The 18,366-nt window shown below is 34.1% G+C and overlaps 1 protein-coding gene across 1 annotated transcript; it reads left to right on the plus strand.

Moving 5' to 3' along the window:
- The first annotated feature begins 11,698 nt into the window (after positions 1 to 11,698).
- LOC130945553 (uncharacterized) lies at positions 11,699 to 12,442 on the plus strand. The gene has a single exon (XM_057874262.1). It carries the CDS (start codon positions 11,699 to 11,701, stop codon positions 12,440 to 12,442), a length of 744 nt encoding a protein of 247 aa, XP_057730245.1.
- The last annotated feature ends 5,924 nt before the right edge of the window (positions 12,443 to 18,366 follow it).

Consider the following 18,366-nt stretch of genomic DNA (forward strand, 5'->3'; position numbering starts at 1 on the left):
AAATTTTGTTCCTCCAGGAAACAAAATTATAGCTCTTCCGGAGCCTTCTATCACATTGCCTGAGCCAATAATAGTGTTAACATATTCCTCTTTTGGCACAAGATGGGTAAAATATATCACTTTTGAGAATAGTGTGCGAACTTGCACTATCCGCAAGGCATACATCTTCATTACATATCCTTGCCATTCTTCAAAACAAATAATAATAAAATGAGTAGTATGCACAGTTAAATTGAATTGATCAGAATTATTTTTCTAAGAAACACTGTACATAAAATGTCATATACTAAAATTTTATTTTAAAATTTGACACATTTAATAATTTCAAAATTCATATTAATATTCATTATTATGTACATCATTTGAAACTTAAATACATAGAAAATAAACTTAACAATAAGTTCTTTACATTATTTATTTACATATATACTTCACAATCCCACATATTAAACTATTCCATCATTGATCAAATGACCAATATTTCCTTCAGGGTCCTCAAAGAAATCTGATACATCATAATGAGTGGTGGAGTTCTCAGCATCATTTGAACAAAATTGTTTCCTTCCTTTGTCGTTCTTTTTCAAAGATGCCTGGTAAAGATCGACTAGGTGCCTTGGGGTACGACAGGTACGTGACCAATGGCCCTTTCCACCACAGCGGAAGCACTTCTCCTCTGTTGATTTATTCTGCCTGATATTCCTTTCTTTATCCCACTTCTGGTGAGATCCTCTCTTTTGAACATAATTCTTTTTCCTTCCATAATTTTTCTTATTTTTAAAAGCTTGCCATTTACCTCTTCTGGGGTAATGATTTGCCGCATTTACTTCAGGAAATGGGGCGGCACCAGCTGGGCGCGCTTCATGATTTTTCAATAATAACTCATTGTTGCGTTCGGCAACAAGAAGGCAAGAAATTAACTCAGAATATTTTTTAAACCCTTTTTCTCGATACTGCTGCTGCAGGAGCACATTCGAGGCATGGAAGGTTGAGAAAGTTTTCTCCAACATATCATGATCAGTTATTTTTTTCCCACACAATTTCATTCGTGAGGTGATTCGAAACGTTGCAGAATTATATTCATTTATAGATTTAAAATCTTGTAAACGCAAATGTGTCCATTCATATCGGGCCTGAGGAAGTATTACCGTTTTCTGATGATTATACCTTTCTTCAAGGTCTTTCCAAAGATCTGCAGGATCTTTTAATGTGAGATATTCATTTTCAATCCTTCGTCAAATGACGACGGAGAAAAATCATGGCTTTAGCTTTATCCTTCTGGGATGCATTATTTTCAGCCTTAATGGTATCTCCAAGATCCATTGAATCAAGATAGATTTCAGCATCTAATATCCATGATAAATAATTGTTTCCAGATATATCAAGAGCATTGAATTCAAGATGAGAGAGTTTCGACATAATGAAAATATTACCTGAGTCTTCCTAAAGATTTGATCAGAGTCTCGTGCTGATAACGTGTTGTAAAATAAATAAAAGATATATAAATAAGATGTATAAAGAAGACTCTATTATTAATAAATTAGCTCAATAATATTTATATATATATAATATATATGTTGTATGTGTATATATATACAAAGATAAGAAAAGTATTAAAAATAAAGAGAGAGAGAATTGCATTTGTTTATTGTTACTATTTCAATATAATAAAGATGGTTAATATTGCTATTAATGTTATATGTAAAGAGTAATAGAAAATAGAATTTAAAATACTTATAAAATAAAGAGAGAAAGAATTGTAATAGTAATATAGGAGAAGGGTATTTGATTGCAACATAAAAGGGAATCGATTTCTTATTATTTGGTTTTGTGTAGTAAGAGAAAAGAAAATAAGTGCTTTATAGTAAGAAAGAGAGAGAGAGAGGGAATATATTAGTTATATTATTGCTGTGTGTTTTTATTCAGAGGCTTGAGCCTCTATTTATAGGTGTACAAGATGACATTTTTCAAACTATAATAAATAGAGTCATCCTTGATAAACTAAGTTACTTTGGAAATGGGCATCCACATATGATCTTATCACAACAAAATAATTAATTATGACCTAAATTTTGGATTTTCATGAATTTTTTTTACCCATTTACTAGTTGTAGGGCTGAAAGTGAGTCAAGTCGGCTCAAATTCGATTCATTAATAGCTTGATAAGCTAAATTCGTGAGTTGATGGATTGAGTTTGAACTTAATTTTGAGCTCATAAATTAAATAAGTCAAGCTTTAGTTTGGATAAGTTCAGCTCATTAGCTCGTAAGCTAGCTTTATTATATATATAATAATATTAAAATATAGATTAAATGCATATAAGATATGCGTATTAATAATTTAATATATACATATAATAGTAATATATAATTTTACATATATATAAATATTTTTAATTGTTTAAAATTTTATAGTCATTTTTTATATATATTTTTTATGTAAGACATAAATAAAAAATTTATAATTGATAGATAAATGATATATTAAATTTATTTTTTTTAATATTTTTTAATATATATAAGTTATAATTTATTGATGTAGAATTATAGATTATGTTCCTATTATTTGAGCAGTTCGCGAGCTCGAGTCAATTCGTGAGTTTTCGTTGAGCCGATCTTGAGCTTACAAAATAAGCTCGATTGTTAATGAATCAAGTCGTGAGTCAAACTTAATTTTCGTGAGTCGGGCCTTAGTTTAATCTAATTCGACTAAACTCGTCTCACTTCCAACCCTACTTGTCATACTAATATATAAAAAATTAATTGTTAACGTATCAAATATATATAAAAAAAATAAAGGATGAAGCTTTTTTTAATTTAGTTCGACCAAATCAAATTTATATTTTTATTTATGTTTTATTTTTTTTTCTTTTTCCTTCTCTTCACTTTTATCATAATCATCGTCATCATCTCTTTCTTTTTCATAACCTTGATTTCTTTTTCTTCTTAATTCAATATCAAATGATTAATTTAAGGATAACAAAAGTGATATAAAAATTTTAGATTAATAATATAAGAAATTTGTTAAAAATAACACCAAATTTTTTTATAAATGACACAAAAATATTTTAAAGAATCAGAAATTTAAAATTTTAACTCATCAACTAATAAAATACACTCAAATATATTTTAGAACAAAAAATACAACAATTTATTACAAATGACACAGAAATAATTAGACATGTTATATATGAGTTTAATACCATAGTTCAATAATAAAAAAATTTGGTTAAAAATTTTTATGTTAAGAAGTTTTGTGTTATGGTTAAAAAATTTCAATGTCAAAATTAAAAAACTTTGTGTCGTAATTAAAAATTTTTGGTACTATTTTTCTAATAAATTCTACACAATTTAAAACTCTCAATCCTTTGTCTCTTCTTGTTCATTGTTTTTTTTCTTCTTATTTCACCCCCTTTAACAAAAACTTGTGTCACGGTTAAAAAAATTCATTACTATTTCTAATAAATTATGCCCAATTTTTTCTTCATCATCATCAACATCATCATCATCTTATTTCATATTCTTATAATTTCTTTATTTCACTCTCTTAACAAGAACTTGTGTTACGGTTAAAAAATTTCGGTGTCAAAATTAAGAAACTTCTTATGGCACAATTAAAATATTTTGGTGCTATTTTTTTGGATAAAATTCTACACAATTCAAAACTTTTTAACCTCTTCTTGTTTTTTTTCTTTTACCTACTCATAATTCTTTTTGTTTCACCTTCTTAATAAGAATAAAAAACAAGAAGAAGACGAAGAAACAACCAAGAAAAGGAGAAGGCATTGCAAGAAATTCTTTAAGTATCGTCGAATTTAGCGTCAGACTCAATTCAATGATAAACTCCTTGTCAATAACTAATTACTATCGGATTCTAAAATTCGATGATAATTTTTGGTAAAATTAGCGACTAATTCCATTAAATAATTGACAAAAATATGGAGGTGATTACCGTCAGACAAATTCCAACGATAAGTTTGGCGCCATGTGCTATGGTTTTGCGCCACATTACCTTCAAATTAATCAACAGTAAACTCGATGATAACAATAATTTTTTGTACTTATTAGAACCTATAATCAACAATTAATAGTCAAATCTCAATTAATAAAAATCAAGGAGTATTTTTAATGAAAATAGTCAACTATATATAAGGTAAATATTAGGTGTACAGAATAAAAATTCAAAGAAATAAAATATTTTCAAACAAAGCATAACAAACCCTAATCACTACGATTCTTGATAGGTATCATCATTGACATCTCCTTGGTCCTGCAAAGGTGGCAGTCTACCTAAAACAAGAATGAAAATAGTTATGTGGCTAGCGTACAATATAATTATATAATAATCTAATTAAAGTTTAAAGATATAACAAACTAGTTAAACTATACTTAGGTTACTGTTATTCGGATTCATCATCTTCTTTCTCTGGTTCATCCTCCTCTTTTGAGGTAACTTCTTAATTATCGAACTCGTCTTCTTCTTTTTTATCTCCATCTACCTCATTTTTTTTTCTTAATCATCATCATCCTCTATTAATAGCATGTCATCGTCTACTCTAAGGTTAATGATGTCATTATCCATAATAGTCGACCTAAGAATAACCTAATCTACCTACAAATATTTTGCCTTTGACCCATCATTCGAGCAAATACAACTTTTGGTTTAGACTATTGATCATTGTCAAGTTTCTTTAAGTTCAGATCTGACCGCCTACAAGTGTCCATCAAGTCTAACCTAACCTTATTGCTATCCTTGGTTCACTCGTCGTCTACTACCGTGTGTATGATATTATCAAACATATTTTTTTAATATGGGTCTGATGGTTTCAGTGGCTAAGAGAAGGGGGGGTTGAATCTTAGCCCCCTTTTTGCTTGATAACACTTGCTGGCTTATTAGACTAATTCTGGAAACTTTTACTCTTTTTATCTCTTCGCTACACACGAGACTTTTTGTTTTGTCTCGTCCCTAGCCACGAGACTTTTCTTTTTGTCTCGTCACTTGGCACGAGAAACTTCTGGTTTTTGCTCCTGTGTATTTGAAAAACAGAAATGGAGTAGAAAGAAGAAGATTGCACCCAGATATATCCTGGTTCGGCTGCTAAGTGCAGTGCAGCCTACATCCAGTCTCCATCACAAACATGATGGAATTTCACTATAATCAATCTGATTACAACTTGTAAAATGCTAACCCAACTTACAAGGGGATTCCCACAGAATCATGAAACACAACATAGATGAACAAAGGACCTCTAAGACATCTATGGCTTTTTCTTTTAATTTTGCACTCTCTGCCTTTTTCCGCTCTATGGCTTTTTCTTACAAACCTCACTGTTTGCCTTTTTCCATGAGACTCAAGACATGACAAAATTAAACAGAAAAATTACAAAACAGAGAACATTGAAGGAGAAGAGAAAACTGTTAGCTCAGGTAGCTCTGAGAACTCTATGTCTTGCACTCTCAAAATTTTCTCCTTGCTTCAAACAGTGGTTGTCCACCCTTATTATAGAAGAAAGGAGCCTCCACTCATTGAAGCAAAAACCGAACCAACTTCTTCCTCCTTCAACAAACAGAACCGGTTCGGCCACATAGAGAGAGAAGAGATAACCATGCAAAACCCAACATGCAATTACCTCTAGTCCTTCCTTGATCATCAATCTTCATCAATCCGAGCTCTCCATCCTTGGCTTGCTCTCCAAGATGGATTTCTGGCCCTTGATGCTTCATGATGATGATGACTTCATCTGCTTCAATCTCTGCCTCAACCATCACTTCGCCACTCTAGCTACTTCCTGTGGTGGTTGAGCAGAATCAAAGACAAGCCATGCTTCAAGAATCTCCCTTGCTGGCCAAATCTTCATCTTCCTTTTCTGAGCATGAAGAGCTCGAGATTACCTCACCAAATCTAACCATATTTGGTAAAAATCTCAGCCACTACATACTTTTCTTTTTCGTGCCATCATAGTGATGGTCCTGTAGAGTGTTCTTCCTTCCTTTCGGTAGCTTACTTTTGCTTTCATGGACACCATTGTTTCCTGTGTAATGACTGAAGAGAAGAAAGAAAGAGATGAGAGAGAAGAGAGGATCTGAAGAAAAGCAATTCAAAGTGATTAAACAAATTAATTGAAAATAGCTTGTTTTTACTTCCCTTAGAGTAGCGTGCAGCATTAAGCAATCAATCTTGTCAAACACAATTTCTCTCTCATAGTTCTCATGCATTTATTAACTCTACTTCAAAGAGATTTGAATTCCATCACATGGTATGAGTGGAGTCCGTTGGGAGTGTGCAGCATAATTAAAGAAATGGGTTTTATTTGTTAAAAGGATAAAGCAATATTGTGTGCCCCATCTCCTTTTGATTTCGGTCCAAGCAAGTTGGTCATTTACCAACAATAAATTTGGGCTTGCATATTTAAATTTGGCCCAACATTATAATGATCAATTCAGCCATACAGTATTGAATATTTTTGAATCAATGCTGAATTGATTTAACCAATTGGGCTTAAGTAACAATTTCTAGCCCAAATATGATTTCAGCCAACATTATCACAATGTCTTAATACCAAGGCTGAATATTTTTGATACAATTGAGTTTGATATATTTTTTCTTTTCTTTTCGGCCCAGTAACAATCCTGCATCACAAGATTATTAATTAACATATGTTAAATGAAAATCAATTAATAATTTTGCAATTAAATATTTTAATAATGTTTGCTCATCACAAAAATTAATTTGGAATTTTCCAAACTCATCAGGGTCACATCAAGATAATGATAAACCAAGTTCTCTTTTCAATAAGGCAACTTTCAAAATATGCTTTATTTTGTCAAATTATGCTTCCTGCCATATCCCAAATGCCCTACTCCGTTCTCGACGATCTTAAGGATACTACTGACTCGATGTCACACTTCTAAACCACTCAATCTAACGGGTTTCTCTTCTAGTTCAGTTTCATTCTTCCTAAATGAATTCTTGTTGCACAAAAAAGGATGGTCAAACTCGAAGAATCTTTAACGACCATCGAACCACGAATTCTTACCCTTATTCTTCAATCAAAATGACTTTGTATCCTTTATACAAATGGGACACAATATTCTACCTTGAGTAGACCAACCAGACAACATCTCATACGTAGAAAAATCGTTAATGGTCTACATCAATGCAGCATACATTTAAAAGTTTGTTTTAGTTAAAATATCATATATCTCTACAGCATCAATTCACAACTCATTCAACTTATCCACCGAGGGTTGCAAGAACATATCAATTTTGACCTTTGAATTGCTCGAACCAAGTATGATGCAAGTTAAGAATATGTATGACTATTTCATGCTCATTTTGAGATGTAGGTTATAAAGAGTCCCCACAATAGGCTAACAAGAGTACGTGTTACTGAAATTAAAGTTTTGTGCAAATCCATCAGAGCACAAAGCTAATCTAACATTTATAGATTCTCTCACAAATATAGAATGGACATGATCAAAGTACTTTCAAGACTCTTCTTATGACAGGTGCATCATAAAATTATTGTCTCTCTTGTTGTTACTATGTCATGTCATGTGAGAGGCCGAACTCATTAAAGCATATAATTTTTTTAACTTAGAGATTAGGGATAAGTAGTGCATCCTTTTGTTTGAAATTCTATTTAACCTTCATTTACCAATCTATTTTCTATCTACTTAATACCTCGGTGCATTACAAAATTTACAAGTAGTAAAGTCTATATCCCTTTGTAATACAGCAAACAATCCCTTTGAAGCTAGTTTCTTTGCTTCATAATGGCTTTGAGAGATGTCAGTAGTCCCAGCTGGTACTAATTTTTTATCAAGGGCGGATCACTTAGCAAAAGACTCTCAGTTGTGATTTGACTCAAACTTACTATTCATCATTGTAATCTAGATAAATAATTTCGAGTGAATATACCCCTCAAACAACGGTTGCGTGGCATATTTTAACAGATCATAAAATCTCTTTGTCTTTGGGTTAGACTCTTATTCAACATCTTTTATATTATTAACACTGATTGCATCAAATACTATCTCGTTGCATCTCTCTTAGTTACCTTTCAATTCACCTCTTCTAAATTCATCTCTCTAATGACTCGAACCCTCCTTGATCGACCAAACTTATTGAAATTTGGTGCAGACCGATTGATTCTCTGTTCATCAACTTCTCTATGTTCAGTTCATACCCAATATCCACTCTTAATCCCATTACGGTAAAGGTGAAGGTTATATCTGAAGGTCCAAAAAACTTAGTCGGTCGACACTTATAACACGGGCACCTAGTTACCCCTTGAAACCTAGAAGATTCTCTATTGAAGACATACGCAACAAACTAATCAACCCCCTCAAAGAACCTAGGTTTTAAACTCCCCATTTGACCGTTATTCCTATCATACATCCACAAACGATAATTTAAAATCATTTTGAAACAAATAACCTAAAATTCGACCAAGAACACAACTTATTAAATTTTTTAGAATTTTGATAGTGCTTATTTTATAATTAGAATCCTCTACCAAATATATGTTTTATTTTTTTCATAAACCAAACATTTTTAAATAATTTTAATGAAAATTTGATAGAATTTTTCACTAAAAATTTTATCAATTTTTAAGAGAAAACAATTGTAGGCATAAACTAAAACAAACACGCATTCAATAAAATATCAAATCTTGGTTCTTCTAGTGTGTAATCCCTTATTACTTCGTAATTTTTCAACAAGAAAGCGCCATTAGAGAATCTTTTCATACTTCTGTCCTAAAACTGTATCTTAGGAAAAGTAAGTATAGCATAAAACTTAAATAATTTAACACGTTTAGAGATAGCACGAACAATTCACGTATATATTAGCACGAATAACCCATGATTAACACCATATGACGTTCAAACAAAAAAAAATCCTAAAATAGAATAAAGTTAGTGAAATCTAAAAATTAATAACATTTGTAAAAATAATTAATCTAATTTCAAATCTTAATTAATAATAAAATTAACTTAATTAATTTAAATTCAAGTCTAAATCAGTCTAACTTCAATCCTAAAGTAAATCCTAAATTAATTTATCTAACTAATTATTCTAATTAGTTATAAACTAACTTAATTAATCAACTTAAAGAAACTAGAGCAAATGATTCATCAAAAGCTATTTTTTTCTCTTGATTATATCATTGTGCAACAAGCCTTGCTTAGTTTCTCACAATCTTGCTATCTTATCCAAGTTTATTTCTAAATATTCATTTTGTTCCTGTGACTTCTTGTCATTCGAATCTGGAACCAAAGTCTAGACCTTATTCTTTTTAAATTTTTTTAGTTCATCTTTCATAGCTTTAAACCAAGACGAATCTTCAATAACCTCTTCCATGTTTTGAGGTTCTATTATTGAGATAAGGACAAAATTGTTTGATTCTAGCCTTCTTGTAGATGATCTTATTGTAATTCCATGTGAAGGATCACCTATGATGAATTGATTAAGATAATTCTGAATGAATTCTATTCTCTCAATTTGAAAACATTTGGAGTAAGGTTTAAGTATTGGTTCTGCAGTTTCTAAATTTTTTGCAGTCGTATTGTCTCCTAAAGAATCAAAAGATAATTTTATTTTGTCTCTAGAATCTTCATTTGCAGCAACATCTGCAGAATCTAATGCTATTTTAGGGACAACACCTTGTCCAGAGCCATTTTTAACCTCTTTATCATATGTAATCATCTATATAAATACTAAAAATAGAGTTAAGCCCCACTTTGGTCCCTGAGATTGACGAGTTGCACCGATTTAGTCCTCCAGATCCCAATTGCACTAAATTAGTCCCCCAGATTCGAAAAAACGCACCACGTTAGTCCTTTCCCTATTTTCCGTCACCGGAGGTCTGACGCCGTTAGTGACTTGGCAAATTTTGCCACGCTGGACACGGTGGAAACGGCGTCGTTTGTAGATTGGCGCTAAAATCCCCCTTCGAGCGACGTCGTTTCTATGCGATGGAAAACAAAACGTTGGCCTCTCCCTCGTTGTTCTTCACTCTTCGTCTTCAACCCTTCCATGACTGACACAGAGAAAAACGTCTCTCTTCCGTTACTCACTAAAATCAGAAACGAGTAAGCAATAGATTCCGGAGACTGCTTGATCACAAGAAAACATGAACAGTTGTCTGAGGAGGTACTTTGCTGCAACAAGGAGCTTCTGTTCCGTCACCGAGGTTAGTGAAGAATTTAAAAATTATTTTTTCAAATTTTAGGGAATGCGTTGATGGTTGTTGATCATAGTTTATTGCTTTGTATGTTTTTTTCCCTAAGGTTTGTAGTGGAATTTGGGTAGGGTTTTATTTGGATGTTGTCTGCAACTGTTTTTTTGGGGTTTGTCTTCATGCCTGTTCTGATGGTGGATAAATTTTTTTTATTTTGATATGTTTTCTATAATGTATGAATATTGATGAGAAAAGTATGTTAAAGGGATCATTGTGTGGAACTGTTGCTGAAAAGAAATTTTTGTTAATCATGCAGATGGATGTGCACTTAGATATAATGTTCCACCATGGGGGAAAGTTTCAGAAAGATGAAAAAGGATGACCATATATTCTCCTGATAAGAAGGCATGCGTTGGGACATTGATGTAGATACTTTAGATGTTTTTTGGGTGAGAATTATTATAAGGAACTAGGATATGATAGGATAGGAGAATGTTGGTGCATGTGCCAGGAGGAGTTTAGAAATTGGGTTAAGAGCTCTGAATTGTGATGATGAGCTGAGAGAGATGTGTTTCATGGGTGAAAAGAATGAGGGGCTGATTGATGTTTTACTTTGAGCATGCAGTTTCAACACCAGAAATTCTTGAGGAAATGAGATTGTGGAGTATGTTGAGGGCCATGATGATTTGAGAGAGGTTAGTGATGAAGCTGACCATGAACCCCTACAAGATGAAACCCCAAACCCAGATAATAAACCCACTACCCCTGCTGATGAGACTCCATTCACCAAGAACACTGAACCAATGCATAATACCTCACCACCCAAGACCACAGAACCAAAAGATCCTGGTGCTAATAACCCAACAACCCAAAACAGTAATCCTACTACCACACCCAACTCTAATCCTAGCCAACTACTGCAGAGCCTGTTACCACTACTCCTCCAGTTCTCCCAAAACTGAAACCCAATTCAAATGTCAACCCAAACCTGAAAGCCAATACTACATCATCACATAAGGCCACTGCTAACCCGAAGAATGCCTCTAAGCCCAAGCCCAAGCCCAACAAGAATTCTGTGTCTAAGCCCAAACTAAAGCCAAAGTCCAAAATCAGAGCTAAGCCTATTGCACAAGGTCTGCTTCACAAGTGAGGACTAGGAAGCAACGAAAAAAGAAGTGCTGAGGTTGTCTTCTTCTGAAGATGAACACACCACAGAGGACAGTTCATATGATCCTAGGAGATGATAGCTCACTGATATGATGTTGTTAAAAAATGTGAGACCAAGAGGAGAGAGCCTGGCTCGAAGCATGCACCCTGCTGAGGGACTAGCAAAGTCTAAGAGGAAGTTTTCTTAACGATGATGACGCATTGGTGGTGGATGATGAGGTGATGTGGAGTGAGTTTCTTAGAATGCCTGTGACCGGAGATGAAAATCTGGACAACTCATATGATCCTGGAGCAGAGTCTGATGGTGCCAACTCTTGGCACTCGGGGAAATGAAGACTCCTCCTCCTTCGGATGAAATTTTCTGAAGAAGAGCCAGATGATGTATTCCCAGTATTTAGAGATGGTATTCGATTCGGGGATTTAAAACTTGAGGTGGGGATGAAATTTATACAAAGTGGGAGTTCAGAGAGGGCTGTGAGATGCAGGGCTGTTTGTAAAGCTGAGGATTGCAAGTGGGTGGTATATGCATCACGAGATCACGAGGAGACATGTTGGCAGATAAAAACCTTCAATGACGACCACACATGTGCTAGAGAGGCCTCCAACCGAGCTGCAAATAGGAACTGGTTGACTAGCAAGTTAGTGAAGAAGGTTAGGAAATATCCTAACTTCAGACAATGTGAGGCAGCTGTATACTTCAAGTCCAAGTGTGATCTTGTGCTGAATAGGAATTCAATTTCTAGAGCCTTGGCAGACCCTAGAGCTGTGGTGTATGGGGATGAGAAGGCCCAGTATGCAATGGTAAGGGACTATGGAGAAACCCTATTGAAGTGTAATCCGGGGTCAACAGTTAGAATAGGGACTATCCCCCAACCAGATGGAAATGTGATCTTTCAGAGGATGTATGTATGTCTTAGTGGGTGCAAGAATGGTTTTAAGGCCGGGTGCAGGCGACTGATTGGTTTAGATGGTGCGTTCCTTAAAACTCAAACTGGAGGCCAGATTCTATCCGCTGTGGGACAGGACGCAAATCATCACATCTATGTTATAGCATGGGCAATTGTGGATGTCGAGAACACGGAGAACTGGAGGTAGTTTCTGGAGCTACTCCATGAGGACCTTGGAGACTATAAAGAAAACAATGGTGCTTCATGAGCGACATGCAGAAGGTAATATAAATGGCTATTGTATGCCCTTTCCTAGTAGGTTGTAGTATTAGAATTGGTATAGCATATGCTAGTTAAAGTAAGTACCTTGAACTGAATTGTATTGATGTGAACTGAATGAAAAACTGTTTGTGTATAGTATGCTGTGAACTGAATTGTATGCTGTAAACTGAGTTGTATAGAGCTGTGAACTGAATGACTTTAATGTTGTCTACTGTTTGAGTATGATGTGAACTATGCTGTTAGGGACTGTTAGGGACAATTATGTATCACGATGTGTAACTCAGGGACTATTATGTATCACGATTTGTAAGTAAGGGACTATTATGTATCACGATTTGTAAGTAAGGGACTATTATGTATCACGATTTGTAAGTAAGGGACTATTATGTATCACGAGAATTGTATCTGTTTCACATGCAGGGCCTGCTTTCTGCAGTCCAGGAGGTCATGCCTCATGTCCACCATAGGTTCTGCGTGTGGCACCTATGGAGAAATTTTAACAAGCAGTGGAAGGATTTAGAGTTAAGGGTTTACTTTGGGAATGCGCACGATCAACAACTTATCAAGATTTCTCTGACAATATGAAGAAGATTAAGAAAATTAATGAATGCGTGGAGTTACCTGAACAAGTGGCCTATGGAGTCCTGGACAAAGTCAGCATTTAGTCATGCTCCTAAACTGGATAATATCTGCAATAACGCTTGCGAGGTCTTTAATGCAAGAATTAAGGAAGCAAGGGCCAAGCCAATCATCACGCTACTTGAGGAGGTCAGAATGTTTGTTTTGAGAACAATCGCTAAAAACAAAGTTAAGTTGGCTAAGCATGTAGGAAAGCTACCACCAGTGGTTCAAAGTAGGTTGGACAAGATCAGGAAGGAGTCTAAAAGTTGGATGCCAATCTGGACAGGGGATGATGAGTATGAGAAGTTTGAAGTTCATGGTCATCCAACTAACATGGTAGTGGATTTGGGCAAGCGACTCTGCACATGTCAATTTTGGATGCTAACAGGTAATTACATACTTTAGTAACCAAGAGAACTTTGTTAAATACTTTAATGACACATTACTTTGTTAATTCCTTCAGGAATGCCCTGTGTGCATGCGTGTGCAGCCCTCGCAAGGGTGAATAAGAGGCCTGAAGATTTCTGCCATAAGTGGCTCACCATGGACGCATATAGAGACACCTATGCACATTACATAAATCCATTGCCTGGACAATCTCTTTGGGAAAAATCTGACCAGAATAGACCACAAGCTCCAAAGAAAAAGAAGAAGCCAGGACCAGTAACAAAGAAAAGGAGAAAGGATGCAGATGAGGGTAATGAGGGAAGCAAGAAGTCTAAGGTAACTGGGACACTAAAGAGACAACTAAAACCGTTTACATGCAAATACTGTCTACAAAAGGGGCACACAAAGAGGGGTTGTCCAAAAAAGAGAGCAGCTGATATTACTCAAGCTCTTGCTGATGCAGCTGCAGCTGCTGCTAAGACAAAGCCCACTGAACAAGCACATACTGAAGCTCCTCCAGATGCACCTGCTCCGGCTCCTCCAGAAGCACCATCTCAGCTGCTCCAGAAGCCCCTGCTCAGCCACCTGCACCAGTTGAGATCGACCTCTCCCAGCAAAACTACTCCGATGCACAACAGTCCCAACATAGTCAAGAGGTAGTTGCATTTAGTTTCACAACTCATACTCAAAATTGTTGTTCACGTTAAATTGAATTTATGTCCTACTGAAACAGGATCCACCTGCGAGGCCATCCAAGTTGCAGACAAGAAGGAGGTCCTCCACACCACCATCAGGCTCGATTACTGTGGATCCACTACAAGGAGCAAGCTCAGCCACATCTTCAAGACTGGCCAACTTCCTCAAATTTGTCCCAACACCTGGCTTCAAGCCACCAAGGAAGAAGAAATGAAGATGTACCTGATCCTGTTTTTGCCTATTTTGGATGAAACTTGGCTGCTTTTTGTAAATGATGCTTTTTGTTTTGTGGCCTGAATTTATGGCAGTAGACTTTTAGTATATTTGAATTGAATATGACAATGATGGCACTCTGTGTCCTTGGCTAAGGTGTTTTTTTGTCTTAAGAGTTGTCATTAATATGGCAGGATTATTGTTACTTTTGTTAAACTTATTGATATGGATATTGTTATTCTTACAATTTCTTCCAGCTTCAATTATGCTACTTCACATGCATTTTTTTTGCAATTTCTTTCAGCAATTTCATTGAATGACAGAAAACAACTATGACATCTGAGAAGAAAAATTTTAGTTTCTTCTAATACACTTCCACCCTGAATACAGAAACACAAACCCATCTTCAAGCTTTAACTACCACATAAAACCCACAACAAAAACTACAAACAAAGCCAAACCTAAATGTACATTTTTTGGGTTCTAACTTCAGCTTCTATCTTCCCAATTCTCCAAGCCAAATCCACCCTAACTTGGTCACCATCCACGGTAGACATTACCCTTCCTCTCAGGTCTTCTTCTCCAATGTCAGCCCAGACAAACAAACCACACCACCTCTTACCATTAACATTGTAGTTAGGGCACCCAAAGAATGGCTTGTTAGGGTTAGCCTCTGTTGTGGACCACCGAAGAACAGGGCGGCACCCACACCCACACCACTGCGGAACAACCGAGACTCTACTTCGACTGGAACTCCTACTGTTGGACCGCATGGAACTCTGGCTCCCACTTGCAATCATGCTGGTAAACTTGGAAGGGAGCAGGAGACGAAGAACCAGAGAGAAACGGGTAGAAGAAGAAGATGATGGGGTGACATGATGAACTTAGGTTTTAAAAGGGGGATAAGGACTAAATTGGAGCAATTCAAACTTTAGGCCACGTCATATAACTGTTACTGTGTCCAGCGTGGCAAAATTTGCCAAGTCACTAACGGCGTCAGACCTCCGGTGACGGAAAATAGGGAAAGGACTAACGTGGTTCATTTTTTCGAATCTGGGGGACTAATTTGGTGCAATTGGGATCTGGAGGACTAAATCGGTGCAACTCGTCAATCTCAGGGACCAAAGTGGGGCTTAACTCACTAAAAATACCATTAATCTCAAAAAATGTGACATGTATAATTTTCTCAACAGTTTTAGAGTTTTTAATATAAATTCTATAGGCTTTACTAATTGTGTAATAATTAATGAACATTCTTCCACATCTCTTTGGATAAAATTACCAAAGTTTTCTTTTGTTCAGAATAAAGTATTTCCATTTAAAGATATGAAAGTATTTTATAATTGGAGGAGTTCCTTTCCATAGTTTATAGGGGATTTTCTTTAAAAACTTGCGAATGATAGTTCGATTTAAAATATAGCATGCAATGTTTACTCCATCAGCCTAAAAAAAATTTGGAATATCACTTTCACATAACATTGCTCTAGCCATCTCTTGAAGGCTTCTATTCTTTTTTTTCACTACACTATTTTGTTGAGGTGTTCTTGGACAAGAGGAGTTATGTGTAATGACATTTTCATCACAAAAAAGATTCAAAAAATAATTTTAAAATTTTTTTTATGATCACTTCTTTTACAAACAAGTTTTAAATATTTTTTTAATTTTGAACATTCCTGTTGAATTTTTGAAAATCTTGAAAGTATCATTCTTATGAACAAATAAAATTACCCTATCATATCTAGAATAGTCATCCACTATAACTATATCATAACTTTTACTTCTAAGTTTTTGAGTTCTAGTAGGACCAAAGAGATCAATATTTAAAAGCTCTAAAAGACATTTAATAGAGACATCTTCCTTATATTTAAAAGAAATTTTAGTTTGTTTGCCCATTTGACAAGTATCACAAATGATATCTTTATCAAACTTTATATTATGAAGACCTCTCACTAAATTCTTTTTAACTAGTTTAGAGATTTGGAACATGCTTGTATGCCCTAGTCTCTTTTGCCAAATTTATTTTTCAAAATCAATTGAAAAAAGGTATTTCGTATTTTGATTTTTTAGTTCATTTAGTGTTAAACCATAAACATTGTCATACTTTTTGGCCATGAATAAAATAGAATTAGAAATTTCATCAATCACCTTGCATTTGATTTTTCTAAAGATGACCATATAATCATTATCACATAATTGACTTATGCTAATGAGATTATCCGTTAATCCTTCAATGAGTAATGCATTGTTAATGCAAGATGAAAAGTCCTTACCTACTTTTCTAATGGTTGTGATTTTTTCTTTAACATCATCTCTAAAAGTCACAAATTCACTATCATATTCACTTAGCTTGATGAAGAATATGAATTTTTCATCTGTTATCAAGATTTCACATGTCTTTGCTCTTCTTGAATACAAGACAAATTTACAAAATTTTCATAAAATTTTAGGTATTCAAACTAATTTAGATTCTTTGATAATTCTTTTTTATTGCTCAAAAACATTATAATCACAAACAATATTATAAACATAATTATCAGTTTTCTTTTTGTAAATGAAACATTGAGGAAAAGAATGTCCATCTCTATTACAATTAGAATAAATGTTGCTTCTTATTGAAAAAATTTGAATGATAAAGAATATTCTTATTTTAAAAGAGGTGGCCTTGTAATTTTTATTAGAAAAATATTGAACCATTTTTATTTTGGAGGAAGAGGCTTTAAAATTATTTTTTAAAATTGGTTTTCTCTCTTTCACAAAACCAAGATCAGATTTTATAAAAAAGGACCTTTGATTAGCTAGCTAGAATTTTGTCCAAATTTTCAAAACCTTGAACAAACTTTGTTAAATCAATGTTTAAATTCTTGATAATCTCTTATAATTTTTCATTTTCAGCAAGAACATCATTTGATGCATCAGCTGAATTCCTCATTTTTAGATCCTTAATTTTTCAATTTTCAAAAGCTCATTTTCTTGTTTTAAAACAGAGGAGAATTCTGTCATGCTTAATTGTTCTTTGAGCTTGGCATTTTTCAATTTCAAAGCATCATTTTTCTTTTTACATTTGCTATATTTATCGAAAAGTTTAGCAGAATTTTTAGTTAAATCATCAATAATAAGATACAATGATTCATTTATCCAGTAGGAAGCTTAGTAAAGTCTACCTTATCATAATTAGTTTGATTAGTCATGAGTCAAATATGATATTCATGATCAAAATCTTTATCATCAGTGTCATTTTCAAGATGCTCCATGATATCATAAGAACCTTCTTCTTCTATCTTTTGTAAAGTAAATAGATATTTTTTTTACCATGAAAATTTGAATACGGAAGAACTAAATAAATTTTATACCTATGAAAGATAAATTATCTTTGACAAAAATATTCAATCGTTAAATTTTTATTAACTCCAACATTAAATTCTAAAATTACCCTACCACTAATCATCTTCAACTTTGAACCTCTTTTCATGCCTCCTTCTTCATTTCTTTTTCTTTCTCTTCTTCCATTACAGAAACAAAATGAAAAACTAAAGAACTCTAAGCCCTATTCCTGCTCGCCATGTAGCAACACCTTCAATGACACCAAATTTAAAGACCAACATAACCCACTTTCATTTTAGCAAGTTCTCTTCCTTTAAGCCTCCAAAATGCTCCTTTTTAATAGTTTTAGAAGTAGCTCATTTTTGAATTGAGCATTCAAAACTAGAAGAAGTTCTTTTCCATAAATGTTTCTAGAACCATCATGGAACTTGCCAGTGTGGTAACTTTCTTTGCTTTAACCAAAGAGGTTTATGAGGGTTCTTCTTTTTCTTTGGCCATTGGCATCAAGTTCACCGTGAACCCTCATGAAGGCACTTTTTTCTTTTCCATGAATCTCACTTTTTCCTTCTCTCCTCAAACCCATTCTTTTCTCTATGTTCATGTACTATTGCT

The sequence above is a fragment of the Arachis stenosperma genome, chromosome 8 (assembly GCF_014773155.1).
Source record: "Arachis stenosperma cultivar V10309 chromosome 8, arast.V10309.gnm1.PFL2, whole genome shotgun sequence".
In the NCBI taxonomy this organism is placed as follows: Eukaryota; Viridiplantae; Streptophyta; class Magnoliopsida; order Fabales; family Fabaceae; genus Arachis; species Arachis stenosperma.

Excerpts from the sequence above, each read along its gene's own strand:
- LOC130945553 (XM_057874262.1), top strand. The coding sequence starts at position 11,699 with ATGAAATTTTCTGAAGAAGAGCCAGATGATGTATTCCCAGTATTTAGA.